The sequence below is a fragment of the Maylandia zebra genome, linkage group LG7 (genome assembly GCF_041146795.1).
Source record: "Maylandia zebra isolate NMK-2024a linkage group LG7, Mzebra_GT3a, whole genome shotgun sequence".
Lineage (NCBI taxonomy): Eukaryota > Metazoa > Chordata > Actinopteri > Cichliformes > Cichlidae > Maylandia > Maylandia zebra.
The window spans coordinates 61,707,408-61,721,245 of NC_135173.1; the positions used below are offsets into that span (position 1 = coordinate 61,707,408).

Consider the following 13,838-nt stretch of genomic DNA (forward strand, 5'->3'; position numbering starts at 1 on the left):
TTTGTAGCTGCTTGTGGGGTCTCGCTTTAGGGCTTCGTAGGTATTGTTGTCACTGAGGAGAGTAGTGATCTTTGTATGGTAATCTGTAGTGTTTAGGACCACGGTGCACCTTCCCGTATCAGCTGGTAAAACAGTGCATTTCAGACCCAGCAACACGCTCAGACAAAAACTGGTTCACCCGAAAGACAAAACGCCAAAACACAGACTTAACAATGTGGTGTATGCTGTACAGTGCAGCGAGGAATGCCCAGACCTCTACATTGGAGAGACCAAACAGCCACTTCACAAGCGCATGGCACAACACAGCAGTCCATCTGCATCTTAAGGATAAAGGACACTCTTTCGAGGATGCCAATGTTCACATTTTGGACAGAGAGGACAGATGGTTTGAAAGAGGAGTGAAAGAAGCCATCTATGTCCACTGTGAGCGACCATCTTTGAACAGAGGCGGGGGTTTACGACACCAACTCTCTGCCATCTATAATCCAGTTTTGAGATCCCTTCCCAGACGCCTTAACGCCCACTCACATCCTGGGCCATCTGACCTCAGGAATTCGCATGATAAGGTGGGGCCAGGTTTCACAATGAACACACCCGAAACTCTGGCTGATTGGGACCCACACCCAGTTTCACACCTTGGCTCAGGCGATTAGAGGATCATCAGGGGGTCCTTTTGTCCCTCTGTGGGGGGTTACTCCCACTAGGTTATATCTGGGACTCTCCACCATTTGACCTTAGAACTGAAGAAGCTTCTCAGATGAGAGGTGAAACGTCTTCAAGCAACTTAAAGAAGTCCAGACGCTTTTCTTTGCAAGCTCCTTTGACTATAATCTGGGTTAGACTCTCAGTGTGTATTTTGTCTTCTCTAGAGGTTTAGGATAATTTGACTTTAAAGATTTGTATGGTTTGAATGAATGCTTGCTGTAATTTTCCACACAAAAATAATAAACAATGTTCACTGTGTCATAGGACAGCATTTAAGTGGAAACTAAAATATTGGAAGAAAAAGATTCTCCCATTTAATTCAGTGTCACTTTTATAGTGCCTAATCACAACAGCAGTCGCCTGATATTGTAAAGACCCTGCATTGCTATTCGTAATTGGAACATGAACTGCAGAAGCACCTGGCTCTCTATTAAAGTGCATAAAACACTACTCCACAGTCCGTACAGATGTTCGTTGAACGTGTGTGTGTTCATGATCTGCTGATTAGCGTTACGGACTCCTCCACAGTGTTGAAAAGTCAATCATACTTATTATTGAGTTAAGACAGTTTTTGCCTTGCCCCCTGGAACACCCTTCATTGTAACCTCCCCTTGTTCTTACTAATACACTTGTCCAGATGTTAACTTGTCGTCACTTAACCGATTAAATACATTGCAGACTGTGTTCCTACAGAGTGCGAGAACAACATTAGGGGAGACCGGGGATAGTTGTAACATTTTTGACATTTCTGTCTGTAAATTGGAGCTCTTTTAAGGTAGTGGATTCAAAATGTAATGCAAAGTATTTGCATGTCTCGGCTATTAAATAGTGCAGCTATTTTCTCTGCAGCACAATTACCCATTGCATGGTATGGCCTCAAACACAAAGAGTGAAATGTTACAATTAACCCCATAGTCTGGGTTAGTTGTAACATCCCGGGGTGAAATGTAACACAATGAAATAAGGGTACTGACAAAATATTAACATGTAATCTTTGTTTATTCAACACATGAATGCACTTAGAGCCATTTATGTAGCTGTGTGTGTGTGTGACAGAATGCAGAAATCTAGCTTTTGAACATATTCCAACCCCCCAAAAAAGACAAATTATGGAAATTTCTGCAACTGAATATTTCATTAATTTTGGTTGGTCTTCCTTGAGTTTGGCCTCATTGGCTCAGTGGGCATTATAACCTACAACTCTTGCACCAATTTTGAACATAACAATGAAGCTGAAAAAATGTAGTTGTTCACCAGCATCGCAATTCCATTACTTTTTATCATGGCTTACCTTGGTGTGGTTTGCAAAGTGCTTCAGAAAGATGAGGAAATCTGTTTCTTGCATCCATCCTGATTTATTTCCACTACCAGTACTTCCTACTGGTCCATCTCTGACACAGTGATCTGCATAATGTATGTGTGGGAACACAAACAGTGGAGGAATTGTGTTGCCAATGGCATTAACCGGATATACAAATGCGACCAGTGAACGTCTCTCTGCTGATGTCGTTGCCCCAACTTGTTTAATATAAGTTAAAGTAATAGTGTGGTAAGTTGTAACATCTGCATTATTGTTACAACTAACCCAGACTGTTGCTGTTACAACTGACCCAGACTCCTATAGCCATGAACTAGCTAACATTATAGCCAACGGCTAAAACATTAGCACTAAAGACCTACACAGAATATATCCCCATAGACATACAAATAACATAATTTAAGTTTGATGAGTTTAACTGCAAAGCGGATAATGCTATTAAACATTGAAATAAAGTAGAAAAACTTACTTTTTGGCATACAGATTACTTTTTTTCATGTTAAATTGTCTGTGTTTGACAAAATGTGCTGATTTTTCACATGTGACAGCAGAACTGAATTGGGCATGCACAGGATGAGTCACATCATTTGAAACTTAGCCCTGATTGGAGAAATTTGAAGTGTTACAACTGACCCACGTTACAACTATCCCCGGTCTCCCCTACTAAACAAATCACACTCGTTAAAGGAATATGAGGAAGTTAGGGTTCCAAAGCCATCCCGCCCAGGAGTCAGGTCTTTCTGCCAAAGAAAAGTCTCTCCCTTTCCTTCATTTCTCCAAATTCAGCCTATCTATACTTTGCTCTTTTTTGTCCCACTCAGATCTCCTTCCGCCCCCAAGTCCCTCCCCCGTTTTTACGTTACTTTAGGGATTGTGCGCTCCTCCTCTTCTTAATATCAAGATAATAACGCGTGCAGAGTGGATTTGAACTTCCAGCCAGACCAGTGAAGTGGGTGAGTACAGTGGTCTGAAAAATAAGCACGCTCACACTCCGCGGATCATTTGGAGTCTCCGGCAGTTTCATTTGGAAAAGTTTTAAGAAATCAACCCGAAACGAGCCAGCTGGACTTTGGATACACTTCCAAGGTTGTATTACATTATTATAATTATAATTATAATAATCATAATAATTATGATTATTATTATGTTTTCTCCGTGGCTCACCTGATGTTAACTAAGGGTAATATTTGTGTGGTTATTTAGCGATATTACTCTAATGTCAGTGTTTTATTCCCATATCAGGAGCTGCTTTTTAGGTGACGGGAATGTTCCCACACTAGTAGATCCAAGTGATTAGACACTCATTGATAAAATTGAGCCAGGGACCAATTACGTCCCCTCAACCAGCTGATTGATCACTTGATAAGCGGTATCACTGCAGCAGCCTCAGTGAAGCCCTGGAACAGCTTAGCACACACGTGGTTTCAGAAGCAGCGCTTTTCTCTTGTTTTTGAATTATTTTTTAATAATAATTATTATGCAAACTAGAGCTATGTAAAGCATTAAAGCAAAACCTAAATGTGATTCACCGACACGAAGTGTCCTAATAAGATTAAGAAAGGTTTCTCAGTTATTCATAATTACTCAGAGACAGTTAACTGTATTTATGAATTAATTTATTTTTATTTAACGTTGAAATAGAACAAATAGTACTTTATATAGTCCAGGCAATGTGAATTCCAGACATACATGTCCTAGTTTGTGCAATAATGGAAGAAAATTGGGAAAACATGTTATTCCATTATGTCTGTTCATTTATTTTAGTTAACAGTGATTCAAAACTGTAGGTTATATGAGCTACAATAAAACATTTGATTTTATTTCTATGAGATTAAGTGAGTAAAGAAAAATAAGATTTTAAAAGCCTAATTTTGTCCAAGTGAAACTGTACTATAGATTACTGAAATGCTGCATAAAAATCCACTTCACCTGGAAACACAGTCTAGTCTTTTTATTTACAGTCTAAGGCTACAGCGCAGCAGTATTTGTGCTCGTCTGCACCAACACTACTGGTTGATATTCCTGTACAAACTACTAATCTAATAATTAATGGCTTGATTGGTCAGTTGAGACTAATTGACTACAGTTTAGAGGGTATTACTAATTTTTAAAATCATTTTAGGTTATGCTACTAGGTACTACACTAGACTGCACTTTCTGTGGTTTGTGGTCACTGTGTCGCTTCTGTTTTAAAAAAAAAGCTTATCTCATTCGAACATTATAACATATATTAACTAAAGTTAACTGTAGTCTTATTATAAGGTCCCACACTGACTGTCACTGCTTTTTTTTCTTTCTTGCAGATACTGTTGAGATGATTAAACACATCCTTATACTCCTGCTCTGTCTTGTGTGTCTGTGTTCACCCCGTCCTCAGCCAGGTAAGTTGAGTCTAGCAGGATATGATGATTTTGTAGCTGAATCCAAACTTTGTAACCCGCCCTGGTGCTTTCTCTCTGACGTAGCTGTAATTACGTGCCAGATTTGCAGATCCAAGACTGACAAAGTGGAAAATTATTATACTCTCAACACAACACAAATTCACTCTGCATACACACGTAACCAGCATTCCCTGGTTAAGTGTGTATGCAGTCACACATACACACACACACACACACTCTTTCACTTGTTTTTTTTTTTTTCCATTTTCTTCTTGCAGCTGAACGCTCCCACACTTTCTCAGAGCAGGTATTAGTGCAATACTTCTGCAGATTCCACGGTTGTTTATGCAGGTTAAAGATATATTTCCATATAGAATTTCAATTCTCCAAATGGATTTATAGTTGAACTCCACAGAAACTGGTTTCCTGCTTTGAACCAAACCCTGCTCAGGTGTAGCTGGTCACTACTCTTGCTTTGAGATTGATCTGCAGCTATGTGTATATTGAGATCAATACAGCCATTAGGCCATGGGCATAGACTTCTGGGTATGACACATGGGCCTGAGGGGTCTGGTACTTAGCTATTGGCAGCAGATCCTACTTTTCCTGATTCTATTTTGGGTCCTGAGAGCTAAGGAGTGGGTCGCTGTGGATCAGTGTTTCATTGGATGGGAAGTGACGTTGATTCACTGCATTGGGCCTCTGCCTTGTATTTTTGGAGCCAGACATGATCATATTTAGACAGGGTGGAGTACTAAGTTATCAGCTAATGTCAGCAAGCTGAGTTAGCTAGCCTCACACAAAGACGCGGTGTAACACACAGACAGAAATAGCAAAACTAGTAAAATACTGGAATTGCACTCATGAAAAGTGGAGTCTAGACTTCTTAGTTAGGTTGTACGTCCATTAAAATGCTGCAAAAAGCATTGCTTTTATTCATTTTAGACTCAAACTGGTTCCTGTTTTCCTTCCAGCACCTCCAGAGATGGCAGTGAAGATGGAGGAGAAATTGGCTGTAGCTGGCTCTCTAGCAGACACAGTGGTGCTACCGTGTTACTTCTCCATAACGCAAGCTTATCCCAGCAGCTCCGCACAAGCTCTGACGCACACCCCTACACCTGCGCAAACTCACAGCCAGAGCTCTGATGACTACGGCAGGATCAAGTGGACGAAGCTAGATGGGCAGGAGGAGAAAGTGGTGCTGGTGGCCCAGGGACTGGGAGTAAAGTTGGGGCATAGCTTTGAGAGCAGGGTGTCAGTGCTCAGCTACCCGCAGTGGTTTGGAGATGCTTCTCTGGTGATAGGGAAGCTCAGGGCCAGCGATGCTGGGTTATACCGCTGCGAGGTGATGCATGGGCTAGAGTCCACTCAGGTCACAGTCATCCTCACTGTCAGAGGTGAGTAAAACATACAGGAACACTAGCAACTCACCATTTTATAGTCAGATTAGGAGTCTGTATGCAAGTCTACAAACTTCATTGTCTGTATCCAGATGTGCCCAGCTGGCAGAGACTTCAAAGTTGAAGGTGTCGCCAAAAGTATTGACTGAAATGTGTACACGTGCCATTTTCTTTAAAGTGCCCTTCCTCTCTGGTCATTGTAATGGTCTGTTTTCTAATCCATCTGCTGAAAGAGGAAAGATTCTCTGAGATGACCTAAAAACTTTTAGGCAACTAGTCCAAAGCTAACTGTGTCCAGCAAACACTTTACTCCAGTGTGATGTGGAAACCTAAAGTCTGCTTTACACAAACACTCGCACCAGTCCCAAAAAGCTGATTCTGTTCATCGTAGCGTTTTCAGTGGGAGAAATGTTTCGGTATCATCCAAGTGACTTCTTCAGTCTCAGCTGACTGCAAGTTTCCCAACCTCATAAACAGTACATTTGCACAGTGACTGAAACTAGCACCACTGGCAAACAATGGGCTGGGAGGTCTCACATCAGTCTTTCACTCATTCAGGAGACATCTTGTGTCTTGTTGTGTGTGCTACAAAGATATTACCACTATTTTAAGCTGTGTGCTGTATTGTGAGGAGAGAGTGTTTTAAAAAAAACAACATATGCTGGAGATCCAGATCTGCATTATTTGCAGCCTAGGAGAGTGGCCAGCATTCATTTTTTAAAAGTTTAATTCTGATTTTTTAAAATTCTCAAAACACAACCTTTCAATTTTAGACAAAACTTTATTTAACACAGGCATCACTAAAGTCAAAGCATGGTGGACAAAGAAATTCACAGGACTGGGAGCCACTGCGATAGAGGGAGAGGTGTGTTATTTCACAAGCTCAGGTAGAAGGTGTGTATGATTGCAATGGTGAGTGAAAGGAGAAGGGTAAGAGGGCGAAGCAAGGCTACAGAGAGGGGTGGTTCACTGGGTGAGTGGGTGAGTGATAAACGAGCAGATGTCCGACGTCCTCTTTTCCACAGCGGGGGTAACTTGCAGCAAGCCGGAGGGCAGGCAAGTGAGATTTCAGGCTTACTCCAGGAAAACTAGAGGTAAGACCAGTGGCAGCTGGTAGGTAGCAAGTGGGCGAGGAGAACCAGCATCAGAGGGAATTTGGTTCTTAGTGGAGATGAGTGAATGCTGATCCAAGGATGCAAAACTGGAAACACAGAGCAATGTTACACAGGGAAATGAGTATGCTAACGGAACATGGAGACATAAGGAAAGGTGGACCTGGGAACTAGAAACAAAGCCTCAGGAGCAGAATGGAAAATATGCCAGAATACCAAAACACACCAGATCTTGACAGTACCCCAAGAGTCACCTCCAGGCACTGATCAGACACAGACCTGCAAAGACACTCGTAGAAGAAAGAGATTAAAGAATGGTCAAGGATGAATGCCCGCAGGACCCAGGAATGCTCCTACGGGCAGTACCCCTCCCAGTCCAACATGAACTGATTGCGCTGGCCTTGCTGACAAACGTTAACGAGCCAGCAAAAATCATAGGCTGGGTGGCTGTCGATGAGCCGGGTGGGTAGTGGGGGAGGATCGCATAGAGGGCACAGCTGACTGGAATACACCGGTTTGAGTCGAGACACATGAAAGGTGAGATGACTGCGCAGTGATGGGGGCAACTTGAGTTTGACAGTCATGGGACTAATTACAGAGTCTATTTCATATGGACCCATAAAACAAGAAGCTATTTTTTGGGTTAATGATTTTAATGGTAAATCTTTAGTTGGAAGCCATACTGACTGGGTAAGTAACTGGGTGCAAGGGAGCAATGACAATCAGTGTACTTTTTGTTGTGGTTTTAAGCAGAGTCCCCCTGGTTTGAGTCCAGACCTGCTGACTCAGTTGGAGGTAATGTAAAAGTAATGCTGCTCATCACCCTGAACACACCATCCCCACTGTGAAACATGGTGATGGCAGCATCATGCTGTGGGGATGCTTTTCTTCAGCAGGGACAGAGAAGCTGGTCAGAGTTAATGGGAAAATGGAAGGAGCTACATACAGGACAATCCTGAAAGAAAACCTGTTGGAGGCTGGGAAGGAGATTAACCTTCCAGCAAGACGATTATCCTAAACATACAGCAATAGCTACAATTGAATTGATTAGATCAAAGAATATTCATGTGTCAGAACGGCCCGGTCAAAGTCCAGACTTAAATCCCATTGAGCATCTATGGCAAGACTTGAAAATTGCTGTTCACAGATACTCTCCATCCAATCTGGCTGATTGGCTATTGATTTTGTTTTGATTTTAAGTTTGATTTCCTGATATGTAGATTTGTTTTTCAAGCATGAACTGAAACCTTGACTTTCGGATATTCATAATTTTGGTCATATATTTCGTCTCGAGGACCTTCAATAATGGATCTAAAATTATGTTGATTTAATAAAACGCTATTGAAGGCATCCATATATTCCTGATTGTTGATAACCCTTCTGCAGGTGTGGTGTTCCACTACAGAGCTAACAGCAGCCGCTACAGTCTGAACTATTCTGAGGCTGTGGAAGCGTGCCACTCTGTAGACGCATCCATCGCTACACCTGAGCAGCTGACGGCTGCTTTTGAAGATGGCCTCGACCAGTGTGATGCGGGCTGGCTTGCAGACCAGTCAGTTAGGTATGTTCCTACATTTCTTTAAACAAATAATCTCAAGTTTAATGTCCCTCGTAATTTCATGATAAATTAGCAGATAAAATAACCGAAATTCAAAAGTTGAAGTGCCATTTTGAATCTCAGCGAGCCCAAATGTGATGGTAAATCAAGTGCGGTAGGCCAACTCTGCCACACCAACCCTCTGTATTTCCTCCTTCATTACATCCATGGATCTTCTCTGAGACTCTGCACTTAAGTCACATTTTCGTCGTGTGCAGTTCACTGTGTTGGTGCACAGAGGCAAAACTACAAAAACTGTTATTGTACACGTACTTAGGGACCCAACTATAGAACATGAAAACCGAATAAACAAATAAATATGACCTCTTTAAATATCAGATCATTTCTTGCTCTGCTTTTAAAAATATTGTCATTATTATTGTTCATTTTTCAGATATCCAGTCACAGTGACCCGTCCAGGCTGCGAAGGTAATCTAAAGAATCGGCCAGGTGTGAGAACCTACGGCATCCGTGACCCCATGGAGAAATATGATGTGTACTGTTACGTAGACAAACTACACGGTAAATACACATGCAAGACACATACATACTGAAATACAGAATTACAGAGGCAGTGGTTAGCTTAGCTTAGCATTAAGTGTTTAGCAGAACACTTTTCTGAAGTTAAAATTTCAACCTTATAGCTCCTCCACTAGTTTCTGCTAGTCTGCTGCGGCTCTATACCAGGGGTGGGGAACTCCAGGCCTCAGGGGCCGGTGTCCTGCAGGTTTTAGATGTGTTCTTGAAACAACAAAGCTGATTTAAATGGCTAAATTACCTCCTCAACATGTCTTGAGGTTCTCCAGAGGCCTGGTAATGATAATAATCATTTGATTCAGGTGTGTTGATCCAGGGTGACAAATGTAATTCATTTAAAACATCAAGTAAAAAGACTGTGGTTAGCTGTAAACTGACTTTGTGTATCTGCTCTGTCTGTAGGCGAGGTATTCTATCCTACTTCCATCAGCAGTAAGCTCACCTGGCAGCAAGCAAGGGAAGAGTGCGAGAAGCATGATGCCGTGCTGGCATCGCCCGGTCATCTGTTTGCAGCCTGGAGGGGGGGGCTAAACCGCTGCGACTTTGGCTGGCTATCTGACGGCAGTGTCCGTTACCCCATCACCGTCCCCAGGCCTCAGTGTGGAGGAGGCCAGTTGGGGGTCCGCACACTTTACAAGTATGAAAACCAGACTGGTTACCCAGACCCCACTGACAGGCACGGGGCTTTCTGCTTCAAGGGTAAGACAGAAACACACATTGATCCAAACTGGACAGTAATTTACTCTGCTCATTTTCTTATTTGCATGAACTTAGTCTTGCAACAGAGTGGTCTCATATCTATTAAGTGTTTATCCCGTTATCTAGTTTCAAAGGGTGAAAAAGGCTGCGTAATAAACAGTTTTAAAAAGCATGTCAGTTTCGGCAGCTTCTTTCATTTAAGCCACATACATCGAGCTGGTTTCACAGGACAGGAGTCTGTCTCTGTTATTTAAGGGTTATTTTACCTTATATAAATATTAAGCACATTGACATGTCTGTGCTTGTGATTTGGCGCTATATCAATAAAATCAAATTGAATTGAATCGAATAGTTGAAGTCTCTGCATCCTAGTTGGCTTTTGAAACTCCAAAAACCACAAGCTTTAATTACAGATACAGTCCCACTCAGGACCTTTGCAGGTCACAGAGCAGTGTTTCACAAGACACCGAGCATGTATGTGCAAATTGTTTGGTCATATTTTAATGAGGAATTCTGCTTAGAGCAGTTGTGTCTTTAGATGCATTGTGTAACCTGGTTAAGAAAATTAATATTACAGATAAAAAATTAAGACAAATTACAAAGTGTATGGAATCCAGGTCCATGCTGCACTGTTGAGCTTGCAATACTTGCCCTCCTCCAAACATCCACAACACTTTGACAAGAAAAGTCTAATTTGGTCAATAAACACTGAGGTGTCACAATCTGCAACCACTTAAAAGCCGAGTAAAAAGAAGTTACAAAGAACAAACCCAACCAAGAGAAGAATGATCTCTTAGTAGCCATGTTAATGGTGGGCCATGTTTTTTACGAGGGGAAAAACCCAGCACGTGCACTCTAACACAGATAGAACAGAAACAGGACAAGTCCCTAATGTTTCACAGCTGCGACCCTGCCCAAACTCAGACAGACAGACGGAGGAGGAGATGTAAAAGAGAGGGATTTCTCCCATAAGTGACATCATTGTATAAAAAGCACAAAACTTTAACAGTGAGCCCAGCTCAGTCTGCAGTGTGAAGCTGCAGCATCAAGTATGAGGCACTAAACATAATTTCACTCACTTGCCTTTCTGAACATGAAACCTGTGTAATGTGCTTTACCAAGACTTAAGTATAGTGGCAGGACTGCAAGAGAAAGTAAATGTACAGTGACGGACAGACCCCAGCCAGATGGTTGAAGCTCGCCAAATACATGACATCATATCTGGGAAGGACTTAACATGCAGCCAGGGTCTCCTTCACTGTGCAAAAAGACAGACTCAACCACAGTTAAAGCACAAGTCTGCAGGCAATTCACACCTTTAGCAAGCTCTTTGATAGAAGCAGTAATCAAAAAATGCAGTTTAACAAGTATTCCTTCAATAAAAGTCACAATAAAGGTACAGACGTATAACGGCTTTTACTTAGTAAAAGTAGTGCAGAAACATTTGATTCAATTCAGTTCAATTTTATTTCTATAGTGCCAAATCACAGCATCGGTTGCCTCAGCATCTGCTCTGTGACTGCTTCACCTGTTCTGTTACAGACTTTCTGAGGACTTGTGTAACCCAGTGGAGTCTAACTGAATGGAGCATGACCGTAACATCATTTTCAGTTTTGTTTTAGGTTGTCAGAAAGGTATTTTCTCTAGATTATAGAGGATAATAGTGGTGTTGTACCTGCAGTATAAAGCATCATATAAGAATCAGTCCATTTACCATTATGTTGAAAAGTCTTCCTTATATGTCTCTCTAGATCTAAAATTATGGCTATAGTGCTAAAGAGAAACAGGAAAAAAGCACACTCACAAAACCCACCCAACCAAACACCCTCCTGCACATTCACACATGGAGGGGACTATGTTACATCCAGTTTATTAAAGCATTATGTATGTGACGCTCAAACCCCCCACTCACTCCCAGGACACTAACCATTTGAACTCAGCACTTAGACACATACAAAGGAATGCATTGTATGTTCAGGAGCCCTAATTGTTAGTTTTTCATGTGGTATATGCTCCATGATAACAAGGCATTAATCTTCCCTTTGTGAGGATTTATTCATGCACAGCTCTCTGAAGGTCCACTACATCATTTCTATCAGGTTGAGGTCTGGAGCACTGATTCTTTGCTTTTTCAGTTATTCTGTTGTAGATAAGCTGCTGTGTTTGGGATTATTGTCCTGTTGATGACCTAGTTTCACCAAGGCTTTAGCTGTCAGACAGATGGCTTAACATTTGACTCTAGAACTGTCACGGTCCTGGGTCGGTGACCCAGTGTTTTGGTTTTTGTCTGATTATTGATCTTTGTTTTTATCTGGAGTTTGACTGCTAGTGTGATGATTTCTGTTTTGTATTTCTAGTTCTTAGGTTTTGGTCCCCTGTGTAGTTTCAAGTCCCTGCCCTTGAGCCAGTTGTATTTCCTGTTTTACTTTGAAGGTCCATGTCTCAGGTCATGTATTCTGCTTTGCTCCCCTCCCCCATTGTCTTGTCTAATTAGGTTCAGCTGTGTCTCACTCCTGTGTGCCATCTCCTTGTTACCTTGTGTGAATATTTAGTGGCATTTTAGGTCAGGGATAGCTCAGTAGGTAGAGTGATGGCCCCATGATCGGAAGGTCGGGGGTTCGATTCCACTGAACGGTGACCCTGAGCAAGGTACCGTCCCTACACACCGCTGCCCACTGCTTCACAGAGTGAATGGGTTAAATACAGAGAGGAATTTCCCCTTGGGGATAAATAAAGTATACGTTATTATTATTAGTGTGTGGTTACCTCTCTTCTTTGTTGGAGCATCTGTGTATCATTCTGTGTATTATGCCTGTTAGTCATCTTGTTCATCTTCCCCACTGTCTCTCCAGCTAAGTTTCCATGTTTCAGGTTATTTAGTTTTATGTTTCTAGCTTCATGTTTAGCTGTCCCCAGTTTAGGTTTTTATAGTGGTTTTGAGGTAATTCTTACAGCCACAATAAAGGCTCATTCTCAGTTTGAAACACTCCCCTTCATCATTGTCTGCACCTGGGTCCACACCTCTTATCTCCACGCTGTTTGTGAGACAAACCGTGACAAGAAAGCAGTCTTCTCTGCTAAGATGACTGGCAAAAGTCTTCTGTGTTTTCCACTTATGAATAATCGTTCAAACTGTACAATGATGGACTTGGAAAGGTTTGGATATAGCCTTACATTATAACCCTTCCTAGACTGATTGATTACTGATGTACAATTGATAATGTGATAATGTGCAAACTGCCAAACCATCAGTATTTATAGAGGTGTTCACACTTACTGATGATCAGATAATCAAGTGAATTTGGTTAGCAGCTTAAGTCCCGTGGAAACACAGAATTTTACGTAGTTTTTCACACACTTTCTGTATTTTGCCTCAGTTGATACGGTGTAATAAGTCATGTTTTTGTTCTTTATCTGAGGTTGTATTAAACCAATTTTAAGATAATTTTTATTATGTCTTGAGGGTGTGCTATTTTTTCTGGGGACTGAAACAGCTTCATTCTTGACAGGTGACTTAATGTTTCCAAAATCAGCAATCAATCTGCTGCATTTCCTTTTATAGCTTGCTGTGTGCTAGCTGCCGTCTGACAGCTTCCCAGACTCCTGTTTCTTTATTTAATGACTCATTGGTTTTGCTGATTTCATTCTGTGAACATTTTTCACTCAGTATAAATGTTGCTTGCTTGGCTAAATGGTTTTTAACGCACTCATAGTTTTCCACATTTTCCCACTGCCGGTGCTGTGTCTTATTTTCCAAAGCAGACGGGTTTATTTTCTACCTAATCATTCTTTACATTACAGGGAGTGCAGAATTATTAGGCAAGTTGTATTTTTGAGGAATAATTTTATTATTGAACAACAACCATGTTCTCAATGAACCCAAAAAACTCATTAATATCAAAGCTGAATGTTTTTGGAAGTAGTTTTTAGTTTGTTGTTAGTTTTAGCTATTTTAGGGGGATATCTGTGTGTGCAGGTGACTATTACTGTGCATAATTATTAGGCAACTTAACAAAAAACAAATATATACCCATTTCAATTATTTCTTTTTACCAGTGAAACCAATATAACATCTCCACATTCACAAAT

General features: G+C 41.3%; 1 protein-coding gene across 2 annotated transcripts in view; it reads left to right on the forward strand.

Moving 5' to 3' along the window:
• Positions 1-2,804: 2,804 nt before the first annotated feature.
• The window catches only part of vcanb (versican b), a 34,115-nt gene continuing 23,081 nt past the window's right edge, over positions 2,805-13,838 (forward strand). Inside the window, exons 1-6 of one of the 2 annotated variants that reach the window (XM_004572806.6) lie at positions 2,805-3,109; positions 4,327-4,404; positions 5,379-5,801; positions 8,303-8,477; positions 8,908-9,035; positions 9,453-9,749. In XM_004572806.6, the coding sequence (XP_004572863.3) occupies positions 4,338-4,404; positions 5,379-5,801; positions 8,303-8,477; positions 8,908-9,035; positions 9,453-9,749 (1,090 nt within the window). In that variant the 5' untranslated portion in view covers positions 2,805-3,109; positions 4,327-4,337. The remainder of the gene's footprint in view (positions 3,110-4,326; positions 4,405-5,378; positions 5,802-8,302; positions 8,478-8,907; positions 9,036-9,452; positions 9,750-13,838) is intronic. The other variant, XM_012925183.5, reaches the window with a different exon arrangement.